Source organism: Populus trichocarpa, chromosome 5, assembly GCF_000002775.5.
Source record: "Populus trichocarpa isolate Nisqually-1 chromosome 5, P.trichocarpa_v4.1, whole genome shotgun sequence".
NCBI lineage: Eukaryota > Viridiplantae > Streptophyta > Magnoliopsida > Malpighiales > Salicaceae > Populus > Populus trichocarpa.
In genome coordinates this window covers 14,919,477-14,932,437 of record NC_037289.2, presented here as the reverse complement: position 1 = coordinate 14,932,437, position 12,961 = coordinate 14,919,477, and the positions used below count along the sequence as shown (strand labels likewise).

Here is a 12,961-nt window from a genome sequence, read left to right as displayed (position 1 = left end):
ATGTTAATTTGACGTGGGTCCCATTAGAAACTGTGTTTCAAATACAAAAAATGAAAAGCAATTATCTTTTGCTTTTCATGCGTTTCTGCTCTCTCTCATCACCGACGATTTCCAATTGCTTCCCAACTGTTCTCTCTCAGACCCTCATCAATTTGCAATAAACTCTTCCCAACGGTAAAAAAAAAACCCAAAAAATTCACTGGAAAGCAGTGTTGTGTTGATCTACCAGTTTCCTTCATGCGGTTTTCTCTCTCACCACCAAACTTGCCCTAACCACCAACGCCAGACAAGCTTTTCTTCCCCTCTGTCCATTCAAACACAACCCGTCACCGATCCGTCCCTCCATTGTTACAATTGCAGAAAAAAACCAAGAGATTGGTCCCGGGAAAGGTCCACGAGCGAGATACCAGGTACTGTCCGTTCCCTTTGTCAATTTCTTTTATGTTTCTCAAAATCTAATTTCTGTAATGGGTTTTTTATTTTGCAGAACATAGCTGCAACACCGCTGGGATTTGCAGCACAAAAACGCAGAGACTGAGGTAAGTTCCTCCCTCATCTCCATCTTCTTTTTCAGTTTTTTAGATGAAAAATTTCATTGCTGCTGCATGCTCGATTACAAATTTTTGATTTGTAAATCTTTATAAAAGGGACACTAATGGCTTTCTGAAAAACCCAGCCCTAAACCGCCGTGAACCTTCTCCAAAAACCCCCCTCTATCTTCCCCTCTTCTAATTATTGCATTGATTTAAATAATTCTTTGAATTTATTTTTTTCAATCTGGAGAGGCAAATGACGAATCTTTTTAATTGTTGAATGCTCAGACTCTTGGGTTCTTATGATTTATATGCTTGAAAAAAAACCGATCTGATGCTCTCTATCTTTCTGCTTTTATGTCTTCAAGTCTCAGCTTTCATTGTTTTTTTTTTAATTACTGTGCTGCCAGCCAATGATGCAAACCCTGATTTTCACTGAAAGCAGGGCTATCGATCTGCCTAAACTGTTGTTAATACATGAACTAGGACGGTCTGAGGCTTGAATGGTTTTAGTTTTTTTTTTTGTTTTTCAAGATTTTGTTTTCTATCTTCTTGTTCGAAGGCTAAAAACTTGCTCTGGACTCTGTTTTGTGCATGATGAGAAACATAAAAAATAACAGTTATCCCTGGCTAATTCATCTGTGCTTGATTCCTTAACCGGGAAAAAAATTAATTTTATGTGTGTTTGCTTGATTCCTTTACGGTAGCCAGCAGATTAGTTGTTCTACTCCTCTCTTTTTCGCAAAAATTCCCATGTTATACTGAACTTTATATTTACAGTAACTTTTTAAAGCTATTTTGAACAGAAATTTTTTGATCACCAAACGAGCTAGACTGAGGTAAGTTCCTGCCTTATCTCCATCTTCATTTTCTTTTGTTTTAGATGAAAAATTACATGTCTGTGTACTTGCATGATCAATTACCGTGTGTTCGTCAATTGACAATTATCGTAATGAGTTCCTATTAGCATGTCGTGTAGGACTACTTTTATTTATAAATCAAAATTTTTTATTTAGTTTTGTGTGTTTGCATGCTGCGAAAGAAAGCTGGGTTTCTTTGAATGTATAAATAAATTCTGTTCTGTTTGTTTTTTCCCTCTATTTTTGATGAGATAACAGCATGCTGGCAATGAAGTTTTGCATGATCATTCAAATATTATGGCTGAAACTAAGTTTCTGAACAGTTGAAAATTTATGGGTTGCAATTACATTTCATTACAAATTAACATGAACATTCTCATTGACATACATGCACGGTTAATGTTTTTTGCCAAACACACAGCTTTTGTAAATGCTAAACATTGAGTGCTTTATTATTGTATTAGTCCACGGTTTATTTATGTGCCACAATTTAATTGATATCATTTTTCCCTCTATTTTTGATGAGATAACAGCATGCTGGCAATGAAGTTTTGCATGATCATTCAAATATTATGGCTGAAACTGAGTTTCTGAACAGTTGAAAATTTATGGGTTGCAATTACATTTCATTACAAATTAACATGAACATTCTCATTGACATACATGCACGATTAATGTTTTTTGCCAAACACACAGCTTTTGTAAATGCTAAACATTGAGTGCTTTATTATTGTATTAGTCCACGGTTTATTTATGTGCCACAATTTAATTGATATCATTTTTATTCATTTCAAACTTTTGTTAAATGTTTTAAAAGATATCATGGAAGGTCTTGAATCTTCTGATAAGGCTGCTTGGACAAAGGAAATGTTGCATATATTTTGTGATATATGCATTAAGGCAATTGATATGGGAATGAGACCTAATACTCATTTCGATAAACCGGGGTGGAAATTTCTTATAACATCATTTAAAGAACAAACTGGGCATGCATTTACTAAAACACAATTGAAAAACAAATGGGATGGATGCAAAAAGGATTGGAGGATATGGAATAAGCTGGTTTCTGAAACCGGTGTTGGCTGGAATAGTGAATTAGGCACAATTGCAGCTAGTGATGAGTGGTGGAAACAAAAAATTCAGGTACATTCCTTGTCATCGGCACAATTTATTTTATTATTTTCAAATTCCAGCCCTAAAATTTTACTAGTCTTGATCCTTCATTACTTTATTTAATTTATATGCAGGAAATTAGAGGAGCCAAAAAATTCAGACATGTCGGTATTGAGTCCGTCTTTAAAGAATAAATTTGACCGAATGTATTCCAACATTGTCGCAACTGGAGCGTTTGCATGGGCTCCTTCATCAGGTGTACCTGCTGGCAGTGGTGTTGATCCTGGTACAAGCAATGCCGACATTGCTGATGATGGTTTGGAAGAGGGCAGCGGTGATTCGGAGGAAGATGTGATTCCAGATTTCCAGACTGATATGGCTCGAATGGTTGGAGGGATACATATGTCTAGCAGCACCAATACAAAAAGCGGCGAGAAAAGAAAAGAACGAGATCATTATGATGTGCGAGGTAGAAAGAAGAAAACATCTGGAATTGGTGTTAAGTTGCTGACAAGGTGCAATCATCTACTTGAGAGTATGTCAACTAAGAGTGATTCAACGTCTGTTAATATGGATCGTGAAGGCTGTAGTATTCCCGAGGTCATGGCTGAGCTGCACTCCATTCCTGGAGTTTCAGTTGACGATGATTTTCATGACTTCGCTACGGAAGTATCTTAGTCTAAGAAGGAAAAGAGAAATGTGGTCCAGTATGGGCGATATGCAACAGAAGTTGCGATGGTTGCAGCGAATGTATGAACGAAGTAAACGTGCTTAGCTGACAAGGTATTACTAAAGTATATTAACTGTTAATCAATTAAGTATGTTCAAGTGCTTACAATATTTATACATGTTTTGTTTTATTGTTGCAGAGTAATGGGATGCCGGTTTTTAAAAGAGTAGTTTCCATTTGCCGAAGTTTGTTCGAGGCATTGTATTTGCGGTAATTGATGTACTGTTATATTTATTAAACTGCTTTACGGGATTTAACAGACTTGTATGAGAAATTGTTGGTTGTAATGTTGTATTTTATCAATGAATTACAATGTTCAAAGGTTAATGTTCAATGGTTGACATTTTAATGGAATTGGTTGGTAATTTACCTTAACTGATTTGTTAACTATATATTTGTATTTGCTGCCGTGAGGTCTGCTGGGAATAATAATACATGCTGTTGTGTTTCTTTCCTTAGCTGTACTTTTTTCAATTTGTTAGCAATTGTTAGATTAGGCATGAAAGGAGAAACCAATATATATGCTTTGTATGAGATGGAGAGAGTAATAATAATAAAGAATCAATAGGCAGCATTTATGTGTGCTGAAGGATGGAATATTTGATGATATTTGCTGCATTGTTTACCCCTTTAGGATTCATTGTCCAAATGGGAGAGGGGGGGATAAAAATGAACCAAGGCAAATAAAAAATGACAGATTGTTGCTTATAATTTACCTTTACTGTTGATCCTTCTTTCTTTGCTGCCATGAGGTTTCATAATACATGCTGCTGTGTATCTTTCATTTGCAGTAATTTTTTCAATTGGTTAGCTAGAGATTGACGTGTTGCATACTGTTTTTGCCTTGGCTGTCTAGTGTTAGCTTGTGAGGTCTGAAACAACAACATCTTTTGCAAACTGTTTGTGTTTTTTTCATTGTTGCCGTGAGCTGTGATGGGACTAATGTTGTTGCTTTTTCTTCCTTTTCTGTGTTGATGGTCTTCCTACTGGTTCAGTGACTTGTAATTGTTAGGAATGGGCAGCTACTGTTAGCATGTGAGGTCTGAAACAACAACATCTTTTGAGTAACTGTTTGTGTTTTTTTCATGGTTGCCGTGAGCTGTGATGGGACTAATGTTGTTTCTTTTTCTTCCTTTTCTGTGTTGATGGTCTTCCTACTGGTTCAGTGACTTGTAATTGTTAGGAATGGGCAGCTACTGTTAGCTTGTGAGGTCTGAAAAAGCAACCCCTTTTGCAGTAATTGTTTGTGTTTTTTTCATGGTTGCCGTGAGCTGTGATGGGACTAATGTTGTTGCTTTTTCTTCCTTTTCTGTGTTGCTTGTCTTCCTACTGGTTCAGTGAGTTTTAGCTCTGTTTTTTTTTCCTTTAAACATGTCAGGATGGTGTACATGCATGTGCTGTAAAAGATGATTTATATGCTACTTTTACAGCACATGCATACATGTGAATGTACTGATTTTGAAAGCTGAAAAATTGTAAAATATACGTAAAGAGGATTGAAATTTTCTATATAAAGAGGAATGTGTACATCATATTTTACAATGACATAGCTTTCTATAACAAGCTTCTAAAACCTTTCAATTGCACCAAATACAAGGAAGCAAGTAGAATACTTCTTTTTTGCTGGCTTTACAGGTATGGAAAAAAACTTATGTCGCACCAACTCTATGATAGTATTTTTATTGAATGTTATTTAATTATTTAAATATTTTTATTAACAACATATAATTTTGTTTTTGTTTCCATGTAATTGAAGTTATGGATGATCCACGATTTAATAACATATTTAATGAAGATTTCGATGGTAATTATGATGATGTAATGAATCGGATTGTAGATCAAATTAATTATCCTAGTTGTGGAGTTAGTGGTGCTTCAGTTGATGGTGCCGGAGATGATAGTAATGGAAACGACTCCGACGACAGTAATGACGACGACGATGATGATGCCGACGATGATGATGATGCCGACATTGACGGTGATAGTGATGATGACGATGCATTTATTATAAGGAGGCATTTTGATAGGGAAAAATTAAATTTATGCACAGCTGGAGCTATAAACGCGTATTATATGTATAAAGAACCATGTATGGTTTCCTATAACACAGGGATGCGTTGGTTGACGGAGGTTTTAAGAGGTCATTGGAAACGAAGTGTTAACATGTTCAGGATGGACGCAACAACTTTGTTGAGTTTGTGCACCGACTTGGAAACGCACCATGGCTTAAAACCGTCAAGAAGAATGAGCGTTATTGAAAAGGTGGCAATGTTTCTATTTACAATAGCAGTTGGGGCGTCAAATAGACAAGTGCAGGAAAGATTCCAGCATTCAGGTGAAACTGTTAGTAGATGTTTTAAAGAAGTGCTTAAATCATTACGTTTGTTTGCTGTAGAAATCATAAAACCAGTAGATCCACAATTTACGAGCACACCAAGAGAAATTGCTATGAATCCAAGATTTATGCCACATTTCAAGGTAAGATTAATTTTTATATATATATAATTAAGTAGTTTAATTAAGTTGTTCGGAGGAGTATGAAATATATTATAAATGTTTATATGAGTACTATAAATGTTTTTGTGGCATGTAGAATTGTGTTGGTGCAATTGATGGAACACATGTTCGTGCATGCGTACCAGCTGCAAATCAAATTCCATTTATTGGAAGAAAAGGTGTACCAACACAAAATATAATGGCCGCTTGTAGTTTCGACATGCAATTCATGTTCGTGTGGGCAGGATGGGAAGGCAGTGCACATGATACTCGTATTTTTCTGGAGGCTATTGACAATAGCACTATCAACTTTCCAAAACCTCCAGAAGGTTGTGATTTTGACTAAATTGAAGATTGGGTAATTGAAGGAATATAATTATTTTTTTTAGTTTTGTTTAAAATTACAATGTTATTTTTTTCAGGAAAATACTATTTGGTTGATGCTGGATATCCAAACGAGTATGGATATTTGGGTCCCTACAAAGGCGAGAGGTATCACTTCCAAGAATTTAGACGTCGTGGACAACCAAGTGGTCGGAAAGAAGTGTTTAATCGTGCACACTCATCACTACGTAACGTGATCGAACGTTCTTTTGGGGTATGGAAACAGAGGTGGAGAATTTTGCAAAACATGCCTGCTTATCCATACAAAACACAAGTTGAAATTGTAGTTGCATCAATGGCACTACATAATTATATTAGAAGGAGATCGCAAGATGATGCAGTTTTTTCTGAGTATGATCGCAACCCCAATTTGATTCCAGATGACTTTTTGCCTGATACTGTTCAGGCTTCGGCCGTTCAAGGCTCACAGAGGCCTTCACGTATGGATTTTGTACGCGATGGAATTGCCAATAGTTTGATGGAACAATAAAAGAGTACATTAATGTATGACAATTTTTCATTTTGTTATGTAATCATAATTACAAAACACCTATGTTTTGGAATTATATATATGTGTCTATACATGTCATTTTAATTAATTCCAATCAAATATTTAATTCCAATCAAATATAAAACACAAACCATATTAACAAAATACAAGAAATTTTTTTTTGAACCACGGTTTTTACCAAACACAAAACTGCTTTTTTTCAACCACAATTGTTGAACCACAGTTTTGTAACCAAACACCTAAAACTGCTTTTTTTAAAACCACAACTTCAACCACAGTTTTTACCAAACACCAATTTTTTTAAAAATCAACCTCACAAAAAGTACTTTTTATGAAACTGCTTTTTACAAACCGCAACCACAAAAGCTACCACAATACAAAACACACTCTAAGACACGTTTAAACAACATTTTGCTGCTGCTGCTGCTGCTTTCTTTCCTGGGAATATGTTTAGACAACACTGGTTTCGAAAGAATCAACCCAGGTGAACAAGTTCTCTTAATTCCCATAGAAAAAGTCTTTTAACCTAATTTGTTCAGGGCATACTATTGGACAAACGCATTACCAGCTTCAAAGAGTTGGTCGCGTGAATCAAGACAGTCGCCAATGGATGATGAGTTTACTTCCGGCATATTTGCAGATTCCAGACAGTCGCCAAGCATCGCCTTTCTAATCTGAATTTAATCTCAGCAAATTTATATAACACAAGCACAAAGGTTAAGGCGACTCTCTTGTTTTTTTTTTTTTTTCCAGTTATTAACGCCACGACATAAAATTCAATTTAGTCACGATAAATCGACGAAAACTTCGAGTCAAAATTCCCGAACAGAACGGTGATGATGCTCACGAGAAAAATGAAACACCAGCCAGCTAGATAGCCTCTACATATATATGATCATGATTTCGTGCTTCTGCAATCGACTGGTAATGTAATGACAGTATGACACCGTCATAAATTTTCATCGCTATTCAATTATCGGAAAAACCAAAAGAGGAGGTTGTATTAGATTGACTATAAATTATGTTATATAATTTTTGTTTTTTTATTTTTTTAATGAGGTTATCATGACTCGAATTGCGGGTTTGACATGTGAATCTAGTTAATTCTAGTTTTTTTTCGTATTTTTTAATTGATATTTTATTCAATTTTATCCTTCAAGATTATATTGATTATAAATTAGACTTTATAATTTATTTTAGTTTATTTTTTATAAAGTTATTTTAACTTTATGACTCAGGTTACGTGTTTTGCAAGTTAACTCATGTAGACTGATGTCGTTTTATTGTGTCTAGTTTTTATATTATTTTTTTTAATTTCAACACTCAACCATGATTTTATTGAAGATTAAACTTCATTATTTATTTTGATTTACTTTCTATAAAGTTATCACAATCTCATGATCTTGATCGCTAATTTGGTAGGTTAATCCGGGTTAACTCATATAATTTTTTATTTACTTTCTATGACGTTATCCTGATCTCATGACTTGGATCAGGCAGATTAACCTAAATAAAAAAAAATTTATTTTTAAATTTTATTCTTTAACATTTAGTTGATTTGAAATTAAGCTTCATATTATTTTTTTCATTTTTCTTTTTATAAAGTAATCATGGTCTCATTACCTAAGTCACAAGCTTGGTAAGTTAACTCGGATCATTTATTTTTTTAATTTCGGCCATGTTTGTTTCCCGGAATTCACTTTCCAGGAAACCACTTTCCAAACTTTCCTGTGTTTGTTTGCCATTAGAAAAGTTGGTCAACGGAAAACACTTTCCGGTCAACGAAAAACACTTTCCAGTCAACAGAAATGCTTTCCGGTCAACGGAAGACACTTTCCAGTCAACGAAAATACTTTCCGGTCAACGGAGTCAAAGAAAAATTTGGTTTGGTTTCTAGGAAAGTGTTTTTCCTTTTGGCTGTGTTTGTTTTTCGGAAAGTGGTTTCCGGGAAACCACTTTCCAAACTTTCCTGTGTTTGTTTGCCATTAGAAAAGTTGGTCAACGGAAAACACTTTCCAGTCAAAGGAAAATTTGGCTTGGTTTTCAGGAAAGTGTTTTCCTGGAAAATTTGGGTGGAAAACACTTTCCGGAAGTTGTGAAAAATTTAGAAATGTCATTATTTACTAATTATATCAAATTTGATTCTCAAACTTTTGATTGCTATATATAATTTGTTTTGAATATTTATTTTTCAATTTCATCTCTCAAAATTTAATTTTTATATTAATTTTGGTCCTTATTTTTATAATTGATTTTTGCTTTTTCCTTATCATTTTTTTATTGAAATTTTTTATCTATCAAATTTGATCTTCATTCTTTTGATTGTTACTTATTTTATTTGAAATAATTTATGAAATGTTAATTATTATTATTTTAATTTCTTCACCTTTCATTTTTTTTTAATTTTTTAGATTTGATCTCTATTATTTTGATTATTATTTATTTTATTTGAGATAATTTATGAAATTATATTTTTTTTCAATTTCATTCTCATTCAACCTTTTAATTTGTAAGATTTGTTCCTCATTATTTTAATAAACTTGAGAAAAATAAAACATTAATAAGTTATTTTCCAGTTCATTTTCCATGACATAACCAAACACCAGAAAGTGTTTTCCAACTTATTTTCCATTACACTACCAAATATCGAAAAATACTTTCCCGGAATTCACTTTCCAAAAGAAAACTACTTTCCAACAAACAAACGGGGCCTTCATTCTTCAACAATGAGATTTCTTATCCCGAGTAGCGGGTTTACTCAGTTTTTTTTTTTTAATTTTTTGTTTAGTTTAATTTCATCCCTCAATATTTGGTTGATTTAGACTTCATAATTTTTTGGTTTTTTATATGGTTATCTCAGTCTCATTATTTAGGTCATGAGTTTGAATAATTAACCCGAGTTGACTTTTGTTTTTTTTATCAAAATTTTCTTCAATTTCACCTTTCAGCATTAGATTAATTGGGAATTGAATTTGTTTCTATTTAATTTCTATGGAGTTATTATCTCAATTACATGACCTGAGTTGTAACTTTGATAAATGAACGCGAGTTGACTCAAGTTGTTTTTTTAATTGATTTTTTTAATTTATTATTCAATATTAGTTTAATTGATAATTGATTTATATATTTGATTTTAATTTTTTTTTTATAAGATTATTCTATCTTAATATTTTAAAAAAAACATATTTTGAAATTTTTTAACCAAAATATATTTTTAACAATTTTTTAGGTTATTATTCAACCGTCAAGTTAACCGAATCATTTAAATATTTAAATTTTTTTTCTAGTAAAATTCATGATAATAACACCTTATATTTTTTTTAAAAATTAATGTCATACAATGATCTAGTTAATATCTAACCATTCTGGGCTAGAAGTAAGTTGAAGCGCAATTGTCTTTATGGTGAGAAACAGCTAAACATACAGGGCATCAAATTTGGATAAAGAGAGGGGGAGAGAGAGAAACCTATCTTGGCTTTCATTATATTTTTGTTTTCGTAAAAGGCCAAAAAAAAAAAAGAAAAAGCCAGCAGATAGAAAGAGACAAAACAAAGTACAAATGGATCAAAGAAGAAAAGACGGGAAGAGAGAAAAAAAGTATCGGATAAAAGCATAAGCCCTAGCCCCGTTCTCTACTGGCATACGCTTCATTTTAATCAAGAACCTAAGCGGCAAAATATCAATCGAGCAGAACCATCATCTTTTTATCCAGCGGTGCAGTTTCTTCAGAGCAGAAAGCAACAACCATCTCATATCTACCGCAGCAGATGGCGGAGATAAATTGCTTCACCATCTCAAACTTCGAAGCAAACATGCCCTCGTTAAATCCCACCATGTAAAACAGAAGTTACTCATGATTTTGACATGCATGCCGCCCTCTTACACCACACCAGTCAGTTTCTTTATGCACTCCCATTTCTTTAAAAGAAAAAAAGGAACATTGCCACTTTGCTAAAAGGAAAGAAAACTAGCAGCACTGTTCCTCTTTCGTTCCATTGAAACTAAAATAGCTACTTAACGACTTGGTTAACATATACAGAGAAAAACTCAAAATTAAAAAAAAAAAGAAAAACAATTCTTCATAATCAAACTTCCTAAAAGCTGAAATAAAATATTGATTGACCCTGATCATCTACATGATAATTCACATTAATAAGGCGATGGTGGCGGCTGCCTGGCGCTGGGCGCCCAAATCACATCATTAGCAGGCAAATGACAACTATACATAGCCATCCCACAAGACTCTCCTCCTCCTCCTCCTCCACTTGCCGCGTGTCCACTTTCTCCCCCACCTGCACCCGACACAGGTGATCGCCCTTCCCCACCACCACCACCAGACCCAGAATTCCTCCCTTCCTCCTCAACCTGCAACCGGTGATAACTCGGATTATTAAACGAAGCCGCTACAACAAAAACAGTACCAGCAGCCACCAAACCTCCAGCAACAATCCCTCCGACGATCTGCCCCTGTGGACCCGCAAGTGAAATGGTAAAACTATTAGGCAGTGGATAGGACGTTGTTTGAGGCAAAAAAGTCGCCGAAATTGACAAAATATCAAATCTTCCATGAAAAGTGATAGTAGTTCCTGGTGTTGTCGATGGCTGACGCAGAGTGACGTTAGCGACCGTGCCGGTTCCTGTAAGAACGCAGATTCCCATGTTTTTTCGGCGACAGAAACGGGATAGGGCTTCAACGACGTCGTTTCCACCTGGGACCTCTAGGATGTAAGGACTCATAGCTGGTTCAGGTTCCCGGGTTATAATAACGGGTGGTTTGGGTTTGTTCTTTGAACCGGGCGGTCTGCCTCTGGGCCGACGAACTACTTCAATAGTAGCACCGTCAGTGCCACCGCTGCTGTTGAGTTCGTTGAGTTTTTGAGAGGTGGGGATGGGATTTGGTGTTGTGGCGGCACCAGTACTACGAGTATCTTCCTCTTCGGATTCACGAGAGAGTTGAAAGTGTTGGGAAAAGGGAAGGTGTTGGTGGTGAGGGTTGAGCTCGGAGAACATGTTTGGAGTATTTTCATGCTTTGCTTGATGGCGTTCTACGTATTCACCTTTCATGTTCATTTAATATTTACTATTAGTTTGGTTTTTTTTATTTTTTTTTTTTGGGGGGGGGGGGGGGGGGGGGCGAGTATGGGCTGTGATTGGTGGGGATTTAAATTTGGATGTTTAGCTTGTTAAGGAGAATAAAAAACACGAGATCGAAGCAAGAAAAGGGGCGATGGAGAGAGGGAGAAGTGAACAGAATGGTGTTCGGATTCGTTTATAGAGTGATAAATATTGGGGAGAGAGGGAGGTGGATGAGCTTGGAAACCAAGTAAAGACTGATGGCGCCGCTGGTTGGGAAGTAGGGCCCACTAGAAATATACACGCATGAGCGAGGGGGGTGTTTGGTCAAAGAAGAATGGGGGTGTTGGTGGTGGTTTTTATGGTTCGGCTAAACCCTACATAGCCTAGACTAGACAGACAGACACACACCGCCATGAATTGTCTGGTTCGGGTATTTTCTTTCTCTCTCGTCTTAAAGCCTTGCAAGTTGGGGAGCCTCCCGACCGAGTGGATTGATATTGACTTGTTGATGTTCTATCTTTTGGCTATGGGGGCATCAACTTTATGTATCCATCTATCTAGTCACTGTTTATTACCACTCTCTCTCTACAATCTTTCACCATGGGCTCTCCAATTTCTCTTTCTAGTAATTGAGAGAGCGCATGTGGTCTTCTAAAGCAAGTTGGCCTGGCAAGGGAAGGGAAGGGAAGGGCACCTATGGCCACTCTCCATTAATAAATTTCAAACTCCTCAGCTCACATACTTTGACAAGAACGGTTGAGCTTCGATTTCCTTTCATGCTGTACGTTATCTACACAGATGGGGTTAATCTTCATGGAAGACTTTTTTGAAGCCTTCGTTGAAGGAGAATTCAAGGCGTTTAATCATTTTTGCTTAGCAAGCACATTTTCATTTGTGTTGGCTCTAATATAAGACAAAGTCGGATGGGGATTGCTCATACCTTTAACCAATGAATTTGTCAAGGTAAATGTCATGGTGGACCCTCTCGCACATGACACACACTTCTTCTTCTACCTGCAAGTGCAGGGCTGTTAATTTTTACTTTCTTTGCCTATATAACGAGCAATTAGTAATCGCGGATTATTTTTGCTTTTGCAACTGTATTCGACTTAAATTAATATTTTTTATAGTAATATGTTCATGTATATATATATATATATATATATTTTTTTTTAAATAAAAAATATATATACAAGGATCATTTTCAGAACTATGTTTTAATTTCTTTGCCGAGAATACGAGAATAATTAATAACATT

The 12,961-nt window shown here is 35.3% G+C and overlaps 2 protein-coding genes and 1 non-coding gene across 3 annotated transcripts; 2 read left to right on the top strand and 1 right to left on the bottom strand.

Moving 5' to 3' along the window:
* The first annotated feature begins 796 nt into the window (after window positions 1-796).
* Window positions 797-871, top strand: LOC112324826 (small nucleolar RNA snoR64a). The gene has a single exon (XR_002978826.1). It is a non-coding gene; the product is annotated as a small nucleolar RNA snoR64a (small nucleolar RNA).
* A 4,186-nt stretch (window positions 872-5,057) lies between these two features.
* LOC112327613 (protein ALP1-like) lies at window positions 5,058-6,606 on the top strand. Its single transcript, XM_024601818.2, has 3 exons — window positions 5,058-5,714; window positions 5,830-6,061; window positions 6,155-6,606. The coding sequence occupies exons 1-3, from the start codon at window positions 5,058-5,060 to the stop codon at window positions 6,604-6,606; spliced, it is 1,341 nt and encodes a 446-aa protein (XP_024457586.2).
* A 3,476-nt stretch (window positions 6,607-10,082) lies between these two features.
* LOC7468859 (AT-hook motif nuclear-localized protein 17) lies at window positions 10,083-12,507 on the bottom strand. The gene has a single exon (XM_002306503.4). The coding sequence runs from the start codon at window positions 11,695-11,697 to the stop codon at window positions 10,777-10,779; it is 921 nt and encodes a 306-aa protein (XP_002306539.3). The 5' UTR covers window positions 11,698-12,507; the 3' UTR covers window positions 10,083-10,776.
* Window positions 12,508-12,961: the final 454 nt, after the last annotated feature.